The sequence below is a fragment of the Prionailurus viverrinus genome, chromosome E2, assembly GCF_022837055.1.
Source record: "Prionailurus viverrinus isolate Anna chromosome E2, UM_Priviv_1.0, whole genome shotgun sequence".
NCBI lineage: Eukaryota > Metazoa > Chordata > Mammalia > Carnivora > Felidae > Prionailurus > Prionailurus viverrinus.
In genome coordinates this window covers 5521426-5538082 of record NC_062575.1, presented here as the reverse complement: position 1 = coordinate 5538082, position 16657 = coordinate 5521426, and the positions used below count along the sequence as shown (strand labels likewise).

Here is a 16657-nt window from a genome sequence, read left to right as displayed (position 1 = left end):
AAACTGCTGCCGTCCTCACACCCGCAGAGCTGAGGGCTCAAAGGAGGGCCAGCTAACCTGGGCAAGGTCAGGAGGTGCTCAGAAAAACAAAATGAAACCCAGAGAAAGGATGTTTTACAAGATTCCTTAAAAACAAACACACAAGGGTGCCTGGGTGGCTCAGCTGGTTAAGCATCTGACTCTTGATTTCGGCTCAGGTCACAGTCTTGCGGTTTGTGAGTTCAAGCTCCGTATCAGGCTCTGCGCTAACGGTGCGAATCCTGCGTGGGATTCTCTCTCCCTCTCTCTATGCCCATCCCTGCCTCTCAAACAAACCAACCAAAAAAAAACCCAACTTAAAAAAACCCCACACCGACAGAAGCACACGACAACCCAAGAGGAGAGTCAAAGACACCGTCTCCCACTTCAGGACGGAGGGACGCAGGGCCTCTGGCCTGCAGGCGCCGAGGGGCGCCGGGTGAAAACCCCTTCCAGCAGCAGCAAGGACCACTATCGTCCTCCGCTGAAAACTGGCAGATTTCTTCCCACCAGAACAGCAGGAAGCCTGTTTTTCGTTTTTTAAATTCCTGGCAAGAAGACATTCACAACTGACAAAACTAGATGAAGGGATTCGGGTATCGAACCATTTCTCCGCTATTCTGCCAGTGGGGAACGGTGCACGGGAAGGTCAGGGGCAGGGTGGTGGGGCGCCATCACCTGTGAAAATGCACATTCTCTCTCTGAACCCACGTGAGGCAGAAACCGACAGAGACGAGGTCGTAATACTCACACTCCGCGTACTTGAGCGAACGAAAGACTTTCCGCTGGGGTGTCACCCGTTTGATGTTGGGATGATCTTCAAGGGTTAGCAGCCCCGCTTTCTGTTTTTCTTTTATCTGAATCACCTCAAAATCACTAGGGTAGTCACTGGAGGGGTTGTTTCGAGGAATGATTCTCCAGTTGTCTATTTCACTGCTCTTCAGGGCGCTTGAAATAAAAGAATTTCTAGCTTTGGCTGTGAAGTATCCATTGAAAGCCACAATATATTCTGAAATCAAGGACCACAAATAAAAATGAGAATTTACGGCCACGTATTACAATGGAAGATCGTAGCTAGGCTACCATTTCTCGGGTAAAAGAAAACTTTCCAGATCCCAAAACCTACGGTAGGAGCAAGACTGAAAGCCTGGTTTAAATGCCCTGGATGGCAGCTTCCGGAGCCCTGAGTTAAAACGATCTGTACAAATCCCCTGACATCACACAAAACTGGATACCTGTGCTATTTTTCAAAAAGCGAGTATTAACCCAAGTTCAAACATGTGGCAGAGAGATGCGTGTAAGTTTTTGGAATACAAAAAAGGGATTCAGGGATAAAGGTTCAGTTTTATTTTACTGAAACAGTAACAAAATTTCAAGTGGATTCTAGCAGACTACTGGTTTGTTCACATCTGGCCTCCCCACACAAGCAGTCAGCACCTCCCCACTCCCCACCCTCAGCAGCTACAACGGCATCTGTTCCCAAGAATCAGGTTTTAGGGAACTAACTCCGAACGCCAATCTCCTTGCGTCGCAGAAACTACCTATATTGGGAAAGCAAATTTCAGTAGCGCGAACATCCAAGCGCTGTGAGCTCACCTCATTTAAAATTACTGAGGAAAAAAGGGAAAGGTCTTTTTTGACAAAAGCCAGTGTTTGAAATTAAGTTTAAAAAAAACGGGGGGGCGGGAGGGCTAAGATTTCAAACCTCATTACCATATTCCACGACCGTTGAGGAGAATTCCACCTTCAAAGTCAGGTGGGAACAGCCAGGGCACGGGGCCTTTTCAGAAGCCTTCTTCTCCAGTCTGTCACCCAGATGTCTCTTCCCACAGAGCAAAACCACTAGCAGAAGCAGCCAGATGTTGACAAGCTTCATGGTCATAAGTGAATATGGTCATAAAACCTCATATATTCAAATCGCACTTTTTTCTTCCCGGATTATTAGTCAATTTTTGTCTCGGCGAAGAGCCGAAACATCATCGATCGGCCGTTTTACAGTCTTGTCCGACGTAAATAAAAGTTAAATTTCATGGCCTTTTGTGGTTTGGCCTGAAAAGAGGCTTTCATTTCTTTCTTCGTTTCTTCTCCATCTTGGGCCTCAGGCGCCTCTCACTGCGGCCCAGACAACTGAGTCCTACACGCCATCTGCAGCACAGAACCCCAGGCGAGCGGGCGGCGGTCACTCGGGGCGCCCTGGCGGCCTGCAAAACACAGCGAGCCGGGCGGGGGCCAGGGCCCAAAGATGCCCAGTGAGGACGCGAGACAGACCTGCACGGGCGCGCGACACCTTACCGTTTCTTTCTTTAGTTACTGCTCACTTCTTCCCGGGGGGAAAAGGAGATTGAAGACGGCGTCAAAGATAAGAAAGGACACGGAGAAGAAGGGTCATGGCGGGCAAGGCCAGGAACACTGCCCACCCTGGCGGCCAGATGGGAGGAGGGACCCCGCTCCTGCCGCAGACCATCCTCCTCACTCGCGGCCCGTCCTCCCCAGGCTCCTCCCCAAGCCCCTACATTTCTCCAACTCTTCAGGCAGGAGCGCGGTATACAGCCTAACCTTCTACTGTAAAATAACACCTAAGAACAAAATACGAGTCAAACACTTGCCACTGTCTTTCAAAAAACTATGCTGCAAAGTTACTTAAATGACACCTTTCTTCTGCCAAGTCTATGAAGAGAACACAGAAGAGTTTCCACAGCCACTGAATTTATTTTACATGAAGCCTCACCTTGAAGAAATCTAAGCTACTGAATCGGTTATAAAACCAGATCACCTCTTTACTGAGAAGTGATACGGGAGGACAGCTTGTGAGAGAAAGTGCTGCCAGAGAAAAGTGTCATCGGAGTGTTAAATTTCACGCAGGCACAGATCCCTTCGCAATACCTGAATGGCAGGAGAAATGATCATTCTTCACAACGAAATATGGAGCAGCAGTAAAACATACACACACACACACACACACACACACACACACACAGCGATAGCATGCCCAGAAAAATCCCACTGAGTTTTCACTGATCCCACCAGAAACATAAATAATCCAGCAAGGGGAACACAAATCAATGAAATAAGACAGGCCTCACACTGCTACCTGTTTCTAAACACACACACACACACACACACACACACACACACACACACACACACACACACTTAGGACCAGGAGTCAGCCCCCTTTAAAGAGAGGTACCCAATTATTAAAACCCATTCCTCAGGCAGAAATCTGGTGTTTTAAAGCAACAAGGACTTTGTGGTTTCTGGAACTATTTGTATGTGCATCTATACACAGGAAAATACTCATAAAGCTAGAGTATCTAAACAAGTTTGGAAAGTTTAATATTTAGGATTTCACTGCTGTCACAACACACGATCCTGAAAAGCAGGCCTTCTCTGGCCCTGGAGACTATGGCTGGTTGAACAGAGCTCGTCAGATGGAAATGAAATTTTAGAAGTTATTTCCATATCAACACGAAGAACAACAATGTGAATGCCAACCACAAGAACAAAGAAATTAAAACCAAAGATCAGAACGGAAAGACCAAAGGAAAGCAACAGGGGACACCAAATAAGCCACAATCCACTTGGGAGTGAGCCCCAATTTCTATTTACACTTGACACTTGCAGTGATGAGATATCACAGAATACAATTACATGAAGCATATACCTCACTTTATTACAGTATTACTGGTCAAAGAAGACAGAGCTCATCACTGGTACTAAGAGTTCTCATGTTATGTTAAATGAACTTATAGTTGAAAAGATTTAAATAGGTCTCTCATTCAATTAAGGCAAGTTTTTAAAAAAAAACAAAAGAAATCCCTTCACGTCTCCTGCCTCGAGCCAAACCATCTAAGACGTATGTGGACTACACATTACAAATATTAGCAAGCGATACTAGTGAGCAAACCTTAGACCTAACTGTGCCAGAGCCACTTTAATTAAACCTGATCCAAAATAATTCGACCACAGGTACAGACAGCGACCTCATACCATCTAGCCCACATCGAAGAGATGGCTGATGTTCTTGTACAAGTGAGGCAGGCGACTGACTTTAAAAGACAGAGAAATGGGAAGAAAAGGTTAAAGGGGTTTTAAACTTTAAAAACGCCTAAGGTAATAGGCTCTCTCCCAAACAGAAAAATTAAACTTTTTAGGTTCTGGAAAATGGGACACCGCAGTATCCCTAAGCTGTTCTGTCTACGTTTGCCCAGGACACCATACAATTTCGTATCGTGCTCTCCAAGTGTCCGGTGTGGCCCCACAGGGAGGCCAGAGACGAACGCCAAGGGCTAAGCAAAGAGCGGGCCGCCACCGCAGGAGCATGCACGCACGGGGCCACGACACCGCACCGAGAGTCATTCTGGGTCCGACGGGAGGCCTCTGCTGATGAGGTGGAGGGCAGCGGGCTCTGGCAGAGCCGGGGCTGGTAGGGCTGGAAGTCATGGAAACGGGAGGGGAGCGGGGCAGCCGGAACAAGCTACTACGTCACAGACCGGGAGCACACGGGGCGTGCCGAGCACCCGCAAGTTCCCTGCACGGGAGGGAGGCTCTGCGACACCAAGCTGGAGACGCAAGGCCGGCGGGGAGCAGGCCCCGCCAGCAGGCGCGGGCCCGGAGCAGACCGTGCAGCAGGCACCGGGAGGAAGGCGTGCGGAGGGAGAAAGGAGCCCCGCGGGGCTGCCGGGCAGCTCGGCTCAGCGGTCCGACTCCCACACCGCACACGGCCGGGCTCTGAGCAGGTGGCAGGACCAGGGCAGCAAACAAAACCCAACGGACCCCGACCTCAGGGCACTGACCCAGCACGCGTGTGCGTGTGTGTGTGTGTGTGTGTGTGTGTGTGTGTGTAAGTGTGGGGGGGGGAGGATACACAAGTAACACATGTGGTATCTAGCCAGTGACATCTACCTCTATTGTGAGAAGAGGAGAAAAGGGTGAAGGGGAACAGGACGGTGGGGATGGGAGCGCCGCGCCAGTCTCGCCAGTCTCGCCAGTCTGGGAAGGGGGCTCTGAGGAAGCTGGGGGCCAGGGGGGCGGAGCCCTGCAGGCAGTGGGGAAGCCAAGTGCAGTGAGGAAAGCCCAGAGGCCAGAGGGGCGGGGGGCGGGGGGGGGGAGGGGGGAAGGGTCAGAAGAGGGGCCGGGACAGGTGACCGAAGGGGAGGCAGACAGGGAGGGCCTCGTGGCCGTGGCCGTGGCCGTGGCCGAAGGGAGGGAAGGCAGGATGTGACCAGAGGCTCCGGGCAGGGCAGGAGAGGTGAGGACGTGGAGCAGGTTACAGACGTGGAGGTGGTGAGGCGGTCTGCTGACAACCAGATGTGGGGGGAGCGCACGAAAGGAGCCAAGGACAAACGGAGACCTTTCGGCCAAACACAGACGGCATCTGCCCCTGACAGATGCCCCTGACCGAGACGGAGGACGCGCAGGAAAAGCTGGCGGGGGCACGAGCGGGGGCGGAGCTCTGAACTTGCGAAAATTAGGGTGAGCACTAGCAGTGGGGAAGCATGGCTCAGGGCAGAAAGGAAGAGGGAGGTCGAACACCTAGGGGCGCCTGGTGGGGGTGGGGGTGGGCGGCAGGTTAAACGTCCGCCTCCTGATTTCAGCTCAGGTCATGAATTTGCGTTCATGGGTTCGAGCTCCGGACTAAGCTCTGTGCTGACAGCACTAAGTCTGCTTGAGGTTCTCTCTACCCCCTCTCTTTGCCCCTAACCCGTTCGCTCTCTCTCAAATAAACAAACATTTAAAAATAAATAAAAACAAAAATCCCCCAAAATCTGTGAAAAAGAATTTCCATGATGAAGGATAGTCAAATGAGAAGAGACTGCTAGTTTAACAATTTAAAGGTCACTGATTCCTTCCACAAAAGGGCCACACTAGTGAACAGCAGACTGCTCCAGCCTCCAAACCCACCGGTGGCTGGAAGGAAGACACCCTCAAGTAGAAAAATCCCATGGAGATAATGGTAGGGTTGGAAATGAAGGCAGGAGACCCCTCCCAGTTTTGTTTGGATATGGCTGACTTGCTTCTATTCTTTGAAGGTTGTTTGTTTGTTTATTTTGAGAGAGGTCAAGAGAGTGAGTAGGGGAGGGAAGAGAGAATCCCAAGCAGGCTCCACACTGACAGCGCTGGGCCCAAGGTAGGGCTTGAACGCACCAACCATTGAGATGATGACCTGAGCCGAAACCAAGAGTCGGACACTGAACTGACTGAGCCACCCAGGCACCTCTAATGGCTAGGTGCTAAGAAAACACTCCTTTCAAAGACTGATGGCCCATAAAAATTATGACACTGACACTGAAGTTTATGGTTTCCCAACCCTAGAATAAGAAGGCTTCAAAATATAAGTTTCCTTGGAGGAAAACAAAAATGCCACTGGGGGTACAGAGGCTGGTGAACAATGGCATGGGGCATTGGGCCCTTGCCTGTTCGTGTTAAAGATACCGGTCCCCAATGACTGCTCCACTAGGCCTTCGAAGGCACAGACTGCACCTTCCTCGTCTAAAACATCTACTCACCTGCGTCTACAATGGATCCCCCCACCTCCACCCCCCGCCTCTCACTACAGAGCGCAAACCTGGTGAGCATTTCCCCCAAGACAGGCTCACCATCTAGCGGCAAGCAGGTAAGTAGCAGTAAGCACAGAGCATGTAAATACAGACACAGACCATCCACACACGAAAAGCAACCTGTGTTTTTAAGTTTACGAGTGTGCAGGAGAAGGGCAGAGCGGGAGAGAGAGAATCCCAAAGCAGGGCTCAAACCCACGAACCGTGAGATCAGGACCTGAGCCAAAAGCAACAGACACTTTACTGACTGAGCCACCCAGGTGCTCAAGAAGAAACTAACAAGAGTTCTGTCTTTGCTTTTCTCCTTCCCCTTTTGCATAACTGAGTTGAGGGCAAGAAGGTAGGTGCTGGTGGGAGAGCCATGGTGGCCTGGTGTGGGCTGAAGGAGTCTTGAGAGGGCGAGAAAGGCATGTGGCAGACAGGCAGCTGGGGAGGAGAGTAGGAGCCTGAGAAAATTGATTAGTTCAAATAAATACTTACAGATAACGGGAAGGAAGCAGCTTTCTTACTGCAGAGAAGGAAGTCACAGGTAGGAAAAAAGAAAACCTGCAAGATCCACGCAGGACCAGAATGAAGTAGGGAAGTACTGGGGTGAACTCAAGGTTCTCGATATACAGATAGATGTGGAAACAAATACGTACGTGTGTGTACATATATACACACGAACGTGCGCATGTACATTTCCTAGCTCCGCCTACTGCAAGGACACGGAAGCAGTGATACCCCAACAAGAGGAGCCCATCTAGTGCCCAGAACTGGTTTTCTAAAGGCCATTCTGTGCTACAAGAGACCAGGCTCCTTGGAGACAAGCTAGTTCCAGACTGGCCAGGTGAGTCCAGACCATCTCGTGCCAGAAAGTGAGAAAGCACTCAAAGAATAATGGGAGTGTGAGGAACACAGAGGCCGGCATGGGACAATCTGCACGTCAAAATAAATAATGAAAATAACAGATCCTAACTCACTGAATAAAACACAAAAGTCCATGATGACATTTATAAATAAATTGAAAGTTGGAGGAACGAGGCATTTACATAGTCCCAGAACGCCTGCCGACAAAAATCCTCATTTCCAAAGGGAAAAGGGGTAACTCTACAGAAGACCAGCTTCACCAAGTGAACCAGCGGTGGGACAAATGGAACCACATCCACACACTGCAAGAGGCTGGCATCACTTGTGGGGTTCCGGCCAAAGATGCACACCCCGAATCAGTTCAGGAGGAAACATCAAAATCCAAATCAAGGGACACTCTTCAAAATGTACTGGCCTGGAATTTTCAAAACTACCAAGGAGATGAAAGCCAAGGAATGGCGGAGACGCGGCTGCGGATGGAAGGGGACTCGAGAGACATGAGCGGTAAGTGAACTCGAGGTTCTCCACTGGGTCCCTCTGCTGTGAAGACATTACTGAACAACTGGCAAACCCGAACGGGCCCGCCTGAAAGCAGATAGCAGGAGTGTAGCAAGACTAATTTCCTGATTTTGAAGGCTGTGCTCTGATTATGTAAGAAGGACTTTGCTTGCAGGAAATGCCCCATGAAGTATCAAAGGATAATGGGTATCAGGTCTGCAACTCACTTTCAAATAGTTCACAGACCAAAAAAAAAAAAAAAAAAAAAAAAAAGAAAAGTTTTGTGCTGTTGTTGGAACCTTTCTAGTAGGTTGAAACTGTTTCCAAAGTATGCAAAAAGAAGAAAAAAAAGTTTCATATTTAGCCTCAGCTTCTAGGAATGAATAAGATGGACAGGAGTATTAACTTTTTAAAAGGGGGAAGGAATTTTAGTCTCTTTTATTACAGTCTGCTGCCCACCGTGTGCATAATCAGACTATATACCACGTCAAACACACTCACATGCATCAACTGCTATACAGAATGACGTTCTCGCATCCCAACAGATGTGACTGAGCTAATCAAAGTGAAATTCAAACTATTTCTCATTCTAATGAATTGACAGAGCCCCTGAAAAGATTCAGGGTAAATTTGTTAAAACTGACACCAGTGTTTACGTAATTTACATTATAACCACCAAGTAACTTTTTGAAAACCAAAGCACAATTGAGGGGGAATATCCTGTTAGTTTCAGGTGTCCATCACAGCGGACTTGATATTTTTCCACATCGGAAATGATCCCCATAAGCCTACCTACCACCCATCACCATATGAAGTGATTCCCAGCCAGGCTGCACCTTTTGCATCCCCTGACGAGTTATAAGTTAGTCCCCTTTCCCTATTTCATCTGCCCCCTCCAACCCTTTCCCACTATGGTAACCAACACAGAGAGAGACAAACATAGTATGTCTCTATGTGTCTTGCCTGTCTGTAAAAATCAAGTAACATTTTGAGGAAATAAATTGAGACACGCAGTATAAAACAGATCATGTTTAAGAATTCAACCCAATAAAATGAGGACTCTCATGTGTCGCTGGTGAATGTAAAAAAAACTCTTGTTAACCTCTTAGAACTGTAATTTACCAACATGTATTAAAAGTCTTAAAAATGGAAGCAAAAACCTTCTCTAACAAACCCAGGGACACAACAAACACTACCACATAACAAGCACTCATCAGGAGGCAGGTGCTACTCTACCCAATCTGCAGGTATTTACTCATTTCATCTTAACAACCTGTTACTGACCACCCACACCCCCACCCCCGGCTCATCACCCCCCCCCCCACCCCCCCACCGCCACACAGCTGTGACTGGGAAAGCTGGGCTGGGAACTTGTGTGTTGGGCATGGAGGCCACATCTGTAAGTGGTAGGTTACCCAGCTTTTCTAAAATCTCCCCTAGAAATTCATTCCATAGAAGTGTGAATCTGAAAGCATACAATGATTTATACCCAAAGATTATAACCGGGAAAAATTAAAGACCATCTAAAGGTGTAACAGACTAGCTAATTAATTAACTAACCAATACTATGGAATGCTGTGTAGCAATTTCAGATTATGTTCCTCTGGAAGGCTGGATAATGGTTCCCCAAAGATACCTACATCCTCCTCCCCAGAGCCTGTACATGTTACTTTATACGGCCACAGGGATCTTGCAGGTGTGATTAAACTAAGGCTCTCGAGATGGGGGGAGTACCCTGGATTATCCAGGCGGGACAATGTAATTGCAAGAGGGAGGCAGGCCCACAGGGCTACTCCTCCACCAAGTAGCAGATGAGTAGGAAGCTGAGGCTGACGTAATCAGGGAACGGGGGCCAGGAGCCAAGGAACGCAGGTGCCCCTGGAAACCCAAAAGGGAAGCAAACAATCTTGCCCAGAGCCTCCAGAAGGAACGAAGCCCCGGTGACGCCCTGATGTCAGCCCAGGGAGACTAGACTGATTTTGGACTGCTGACCTCCAGAACCGTGAAAGAAGAAATATGTGTGGTTTTAAACCACTAAGTTTGTAGAAATTTGTTAGAGCAGCCATAGGTCTTGGAAAGATTTCTCAAAGAATATGGGGAAACGTTCGTGCAAATATTAAGTGAAACAGTTCACGGACAGGGTGATCCAAATCTTGATTTTTAAATAATGTATGTATATGCATAGGAAAAAAAGAGTATGAAAAGGTGTCTACCCAGTCGGTTAACAGTGGTTCATTCTACCCTTCAACGGTATCGTTACAGGGAGCTATTTTCTCAATTCTATTTGTTTACATTTTTACAAAGAGTATGTGTTACGCTTTCGTTATTAAACTATCAATTGAAATACTTCAATAAACCGTCTAAAGTCAGTTTTATGGAGAAACAAATTTTCTGGCAAGACCGTGGCCGAAAGATTCAAAATAAATTAAAGACTGTGGTTTTCTTTAATAAATTGAAACATTTTACTTATTTTTAAGGACATAATCTCTATGCCCAACCCATGACCCTGAGATCAAGTCACACGCTCCAGCAAGTGAGCCAGCCAGGAACCCCAAAGATTTAGTTGTATTTATACAGACAGCAGAGCTTAAAAGGGACAGATTTCCTAGAAACCGTGTTAAAAAAATCCGTCTGTGTCTACCTCCCAGCTTCAGGCCAAGCTTTTCACTCATTCATTCTGAACAGGCTTATCATGGGCGGTATCACCTGCTCACTGGGCCTAGTTAGGGCTGTTACTGGACCCATGGCCTCCTGGATTTGCTTTCTACGAATACTTCCCCTACAAAGCTACGGCCTAAAAGATGGAATCTGCACAGTGATGGATTTTCCAGAATTGTATGCCTCTAACACAAGCGTAATCAAAACACATCTGACATCAAATACCAAGTGGAAAATTAACAGTTCAAATAACGTATGCCAGGAACAACATTTAAGGAGATTTGCGTGAAGAACGAGTCAAAATAGACGAAATGTATTACCCAGGCAAACAACTGGTCTGACCAGCTCTGAGGTTCTTCTACTTTGCATTAGAAAAGAATGTCACCAAGATTACAACCGTGGTTATAAGCTAGAGCATATCTGAAATCATTTCTTTGCAAGTAAGAACGCAATTCGGGAGGGAGGAAAACTACCTACTTGTATCACCCGATGGTCCTCTGATTATGCAGACACACCAGCTTTTTAATGAGCCTTTACTGAAATAGCTCCAGAGAAAACTGAACTGTGTTTAGGCCACGAAAGGGTAGCATTCAGTTCAATTAAACCCTGGCTATAAAAGTACCACTTCCGTAACTAATTGCGTACTTGGCCGTGCTGCCATTGTTTAATAGGCTAACATTTAAGCAATGCCAAACCACACTATCTTGAAAGAAAGGTGTATTCTTCAGCCTGACTGAACCATTCCTTCTGGCACATTCTGTCCATTAGCACGCTTTGTTAAGGGGAGAAAACAAATAATTGAGCCCGAAGAGTCAACAGCACCAGAGTGAAGAGGCCCAGGTCTACACTGCCCTTCACTGCCTATTCCTTCACAGGTGCCGTGCCCGTCTCCTCTCTTTCCCCTTCGGCCACTCACTATTGGCTAGCTGCATGAGGCACCTCTGAACTTAGTACTCTCACGTTACTTGAAGCTCATTTCCTTAAGCAAAGACCTCCTCAAGATAGTTAACAGATCTCCGCAGCACGTCATTAGGTCACGGGGAAGGGAAACTTGACCTGTCTCCTTTTACCACCTCCTGGCCTGTCTTAGGCAAGATGCTGAAAGAGACCAAAGTCCCCGGCACCCTCCCAAATACCAAATGCAAAGTCTAGCCTCCCATCTTGTTTTTTTTGTTTTTTTTTAATGTTTATTTATTTTTGAAGGAAAGAGAGACAGAGCATGAGCCAGTAAGGGGCAGGGAGAGAGGGAGACACAGAATCCAAAGCAGGCTCCAGGCTCCCAGCTGTCAGCACAGAGCCCAACGCGGGGCCTCAACTCATGAACCGTGAGATCGTGACCTAAGCCAAAGTCGGATGCTTCACCGACTGAGCCACCCAGGTGCCCCTAGCCTCCCATCCCTAATATTTCAAGTCACCAAGGATTGGAGTTGTCAAATTTTCCCAATAAAATATCAAGTAATATCTCCACTCTCTCCTAGTGCAAAGAGGCAGTCGTGAACCTCCCGCTAAAATCCCCGCTTAGGACGCTAATGGAAACCAGGTGCAGTATACCCAAACTTTCACCCTTCCTAGCTTTCACTACTCTATTTGTGACACTGGCTGCCGCACAGAAGAGGCAGTGGGCAGGGCACAGCGATTGCCATCTACCAGTAGAATGACAGAAGATGGAATCACACAACATGTGAATTTGAAGGGAAGGTTAAAAACTTCTTAGAAGAGCTTCAGCTTGATCCCATGGGGCCCCGGGTGCTTCAAAGGCTCTGCAAGCACCAAATTAGAGTTTCTCGTTTTTCACAGACACAACCAACTCTTGATTATGAGACGCGTGGGGAGGGCAGTGGAGAGACCTCATGGGCAGGAGTCCTAGCAAGGCCACTCCCGGACACAAAAGCCACATATAATCCCACATCGATGTAGGAAATACTCAGGAGACGAGACTAGAGAGACAGAGAGCAGGCTGGAGTCAGAAATGGGTAGTGGCTGCAAATGGGCACCCGCGATCTTTCTGGGGTGATAGAAATGTTCTAAAAGTGGGCTGTGAGGGTACCCGGGTGGCTCAGTCGGTTAAGCATGTGACTTCGGCTCAGGTCATGATATGGTGCTTCGTGGGTTCACGTGGGGCTCTGTGCTGACAACTCAGACAGAGCTTGGAACCTGCTTTGGATTCTGCGCCTCCCTCTCTCTCTGCCCCCCCCCCCACTGTGTGTGTGTGTGTGTGTGTGTGTGTGTGCGTGTGTGTCTGTGTGTGTGTGTGTGTGTGTGTGTCGAAAATAAATAAACGTTAAAAAAAAGTTTTTTTTAACGTTTATTTATTTTCGAGAGAGACACAGAGCACGAGCCGGGGGAGGAGCAGAGAGAGAGAGAGACACAGAATCCGAAGCAGGCTCCAGGCTCTGAGCTGTCAGCGCAGAGCCCGACGCGGGGCTCGAACCCACAAACCGTGGGATCATGACCTGAGCCAAAGCCGGACTCGCAACCGACTGGGCCACCCAAGCACCCCATACACTAAAAAAACATTTTTTAAGTGGGCTGTGGTAATGACTGCACAACTCTGTTTACTGGGGAAAACACTGAATAAGTACCCTTAAAATAGATAAATTCTATGGTATGTAAATTTTGCCTCTAAAAAACCCTGACATAAAGGCGTTTATATAAAATGTGTGCTGCTCATAAAAAAAGGTGGGAAGAATCCGCTCCTTGTTTTTATACAAATGCGAACTGAGAGCCCGCCGTTGGGAGCGGTGCTTACTAGCAAAGCTAAGTTAGACCAGAGGGCCACAGGAAAATAAATCCTAAGGAGTTCAGCGCTGTGATCTCATGCCACGCTACCTCCCTCCGAAGTGTCGTCCAGAACCTAAAGTAAACGTAAATATTTAACCTAATTTGCACAGGCACAACGGGCCGAGATTCCCAGAGGCTCTCACCAAAACAAAGGTAAACGTCTTACGAAAAACGGTATTGATCACCTAGAACAGTCTCAGGTAGCACCGACAGGACAGGGCAAGGCAAGACTGTAAGATCCCGCAGGTCTGGGAGGCAGGCCGGTCCTGAGAGTAGAACCCAAGAGTCACTCGGGCCCCCCTTGCCCACGAGCTTCCTACAGTCCTGAAAATCGGGGTGTTCGGAGAGGTGTTCAGACTGGGACAGTGCAAAGAAGGGAGGTCGTCGAAAATGGGACAGCGGCTCCCCCTGCGCGAGCCGACCCACGACCGTGGGTGCGCTGGGAGGCCGAGGGAGGCCGGGCACACGGTTTCAGGCCGTCGAAGTTTGTTTCACAGAAAGAAAACTGGGGGGAGGGGGGGTGGCGAGCAAGCCAGCACCGCGCTTGAGCCCGCAGAGGGGACCGAGCAGGGCCACCAGCCGCAGCCCGCCGAGCACGCACGCGCTGTCCCGGGTGCGGGAAAACGCCCGCGCCCCTCGTCGCCCCGTCCGTCCGCCCGCGCCCCCCGCCCCGCGCCCCTCCCGGCGGGTCCAGGCGCGCAGCGAGGCCCCGGCCCCGGCCGCCGCCGGCGCAGACCCCCGCCCTCGAGGCCTCGGGCGCGCGGGAGGCCGCGCAAGTCGGGGAGGGGGCGTCGCTCCGGGCAGCTGGCCGCCTCCTGACCTACCTCCGACCGCCTCAAGCTCGGGTCCCGCGGGTCCGGGATAACGGCGCCTCCGCAGCGAACACGCCTCGCGTCTCCATTCGGTGCTGTTTACTCCCAACTCTCGCGAGACGGCGCGACCGGGGCGGGGAGAGCGACGCCTGGGAGCGCCAGCCCCACCGGCTGTGCGTCCCCTGCGTGCCCCGCGCGGGCCTGCGTGCGCGCTCTGGAAGCCGGGGGCCGCCGGAGACCGCCGGGCCCGGGTCGGGAGGACGGACGCAGGTCTCGCGACACTTGCGGTCCGGGACGGGGCGGAAGGTGGGGGGCGTGGCCAGACTGCGAGGACCCTGCCGTGGCCGGGGGAGCGGACTCTCGGGGTGGCTGCTTGTGAGCCGTTGGGCTTTGGGGCCCGAAAGCGGCACCGCGGAGCCGGGGATCAGGGAGGATGACCCTGGCGGAACGGCTGGCACTTGACGCAAACGCCTGCGAGCTCCTACCCCTTCACCCTCCTCGCGGGGACTGACGGGGGCCGGAGCCGGAGCCAGGCTCGGGCGCCACCCCCAGGCACGCGCTCTGCAAGCCTCTGTCGGTTTGCCCGACGCAACGGGCCGGGCCCGGGGAGGCGGCCCGCTGGTGGCTCGGGGATCAACCCCCTGACGTGCGAAATCCCTGCCCCAACCCCGCCTGCCCGCTCCGGACTCCGCTCCTCGCCCCACTTCGCGGGGACCACTTGACGCCCAGTGGTTTTCCTTGTTGGAAGAAACAGGATCAGTGCGCTAAACTCGGAAACGTTGGCCTCCCCAGAGATGCCCGCGTGGTTTAGATACTAAGATCACGAGCTGTCTTAGGCCTGCATGTTGGCTCTGGGTACAAGTGGGGGACCAAAAGCACGTTTTAGGTAACGCTTCTGTAAAAAATGATGTGCTATAATCAGATAAACCGTTTATATCTTAGAACTTCCCAGAGCACCATGATGATGCTGAATGGCACCAACGTGACAAGAAAGCACAGCACTTCATAGTCCCTTTATCATTATTTAACCAAGCTGATTTAAACACTAGATTAATACACCATCACCAACTAGCCTTGGGATCTTGGGCAAGTTGTACCTCAGCCCTTTGTACCCCACCTTCCTTACCCCAGAGAGGTATTTACACCTACCTCCCAGGATGAAGGTTAAAGGAAACACACAGGGCTGGACACACCCATGTTCAATAAACAATGATGACTGTCGCTAGACCCGCCCACACCTGATGAAGTTCTTCTCCCCATTCTGAGATTGCATCAATGTTAGGAACTTACAGAAAATTCTTGACTCTTGCATTGATAAATCCTCAAAGTGAAGCCCTCCCATGCTGCCACCATGTAATGGTGGCACTTGATCTTAAACTTAAATGTGGGTGTGCCTGGTTCTTGATTTTGGATCAGGTCATGACCTCATGACCAGGAGATCCAGCTCCGCATCAGGCTCCGCACCAAGTGTGGGGCCTGCTTGGGATTCTCTCTCCCTCTCTGCCCCTCCCCCCACCCATGCATTTGCACCCTCTCGAATTAAATAAACTTGAAACAAAGAACTTCATTGTTCTACCGTGGGGTGAATTTGTCTCAGCCAAGGTTCTTTTTTAACAGGCCTCTAAGTCACTGTGCCACAGAACACACGCCCCAACTAGGAGTAGGCTAGTGAACTGAAAACATCCTTGTCATGTGATGGTCAAGCCCCAAAGCAGGCAAGAGGACAATGCTGCCCGCTTCGAGAACCCTACAAACTGAAGGGGGCCGGGGCACAAGACAGGTGTTTTAGAAATCTACTAAGAAAGGATGAGAGCCCTAGGCTCCTCGTCTAGCCATTTCCCACCACTCCAGGTTCTAAAATAACTTCATGTTTTACGTATATGATAACGAATTTGCAAATTCCATGGGAAGGTAAATCTTTATTCAGACTAAATGCTATTTTAAAGAGTAACAGCCAAGCCAGTCCTGAGACAGAGACACAGACAGACTGGAATTGGTTTAGGAGGGCCCACGATATCAAGATTGAGGATACCACCTAACCCTCTGGTTCCCAAATGTGACAAGATTTTAAGTAACTGAGATTAAAACAGAACCAGACTCCTCAAAAGAACTGTCTCTCCTGGGGCGCCTGGGTGGCTCAGTTGGTTGGGTGTCCAACTTTGGCTCAGGTCATGATCTCACGGTTCATGAATTCGAAATCCCCCCCCCCCCCCGCCCCATCCAGCTCTGTGCTGACAGCTCAGAGCCTGGAGCCCACTTCGGATTCTGTGTCTCCCTCTCTCTCTGTTCCTCCCCCGCTTGCACTCTCTCTCTCTCAAAAATAAATAAAGATTAAAAACATTCAAAAAAACAAAACAGAACTGTCTCTCCTTGCTGTCTCCCTTTTTCTTTCCGCTCCTTCTTGAACCCACTACAATCTATCTTTCATCCAGACAAAATGGCTCGGGGCAAAACCAGTAGTGATCTCCATGTCGCCAAAGT

At 49.8% G+C, this 16657-nt stretch overlaps 1 protein-coding gene across 3 annotated transcripts in view; it reads right to left on the bottom strand.

Annotated features, from left to right (window-relative positions):
- The window catches only part of MBTPS1 (membrane bound transcription factor peptidase, site 1), a 52509-nt gene extending 38166 nt beyond the window's left edge, over window positions 1–14343 (bottom strand). For all 3 annotated transcript variants that reach the window (XR_007147536.1, XR_007147535.1, XM_047837098.1), the window contains exons 1-3: window positions 14189–14343; window positions 1732–2219; window positions 770–1027 (exon numbers count right to left, since the gene is read on the bottom strand). Coding sequence is in view for 1 of the 3 variants with exons in the window: in XM_047837098.1 (XP_047693054.1) it covers window positions 770–1027; window positions 1732–1900 (427 nt within the window). In the remaining 2 variants the exon portion in view is untranslated. The remainder of the gene's footprint in view (window positions 1–769; window positions 1028–1731; window positions 2220–14188) is intronic.
- Between the last annotated feature and the right edge of the window lie 2314 nt (window positions 14344–16657).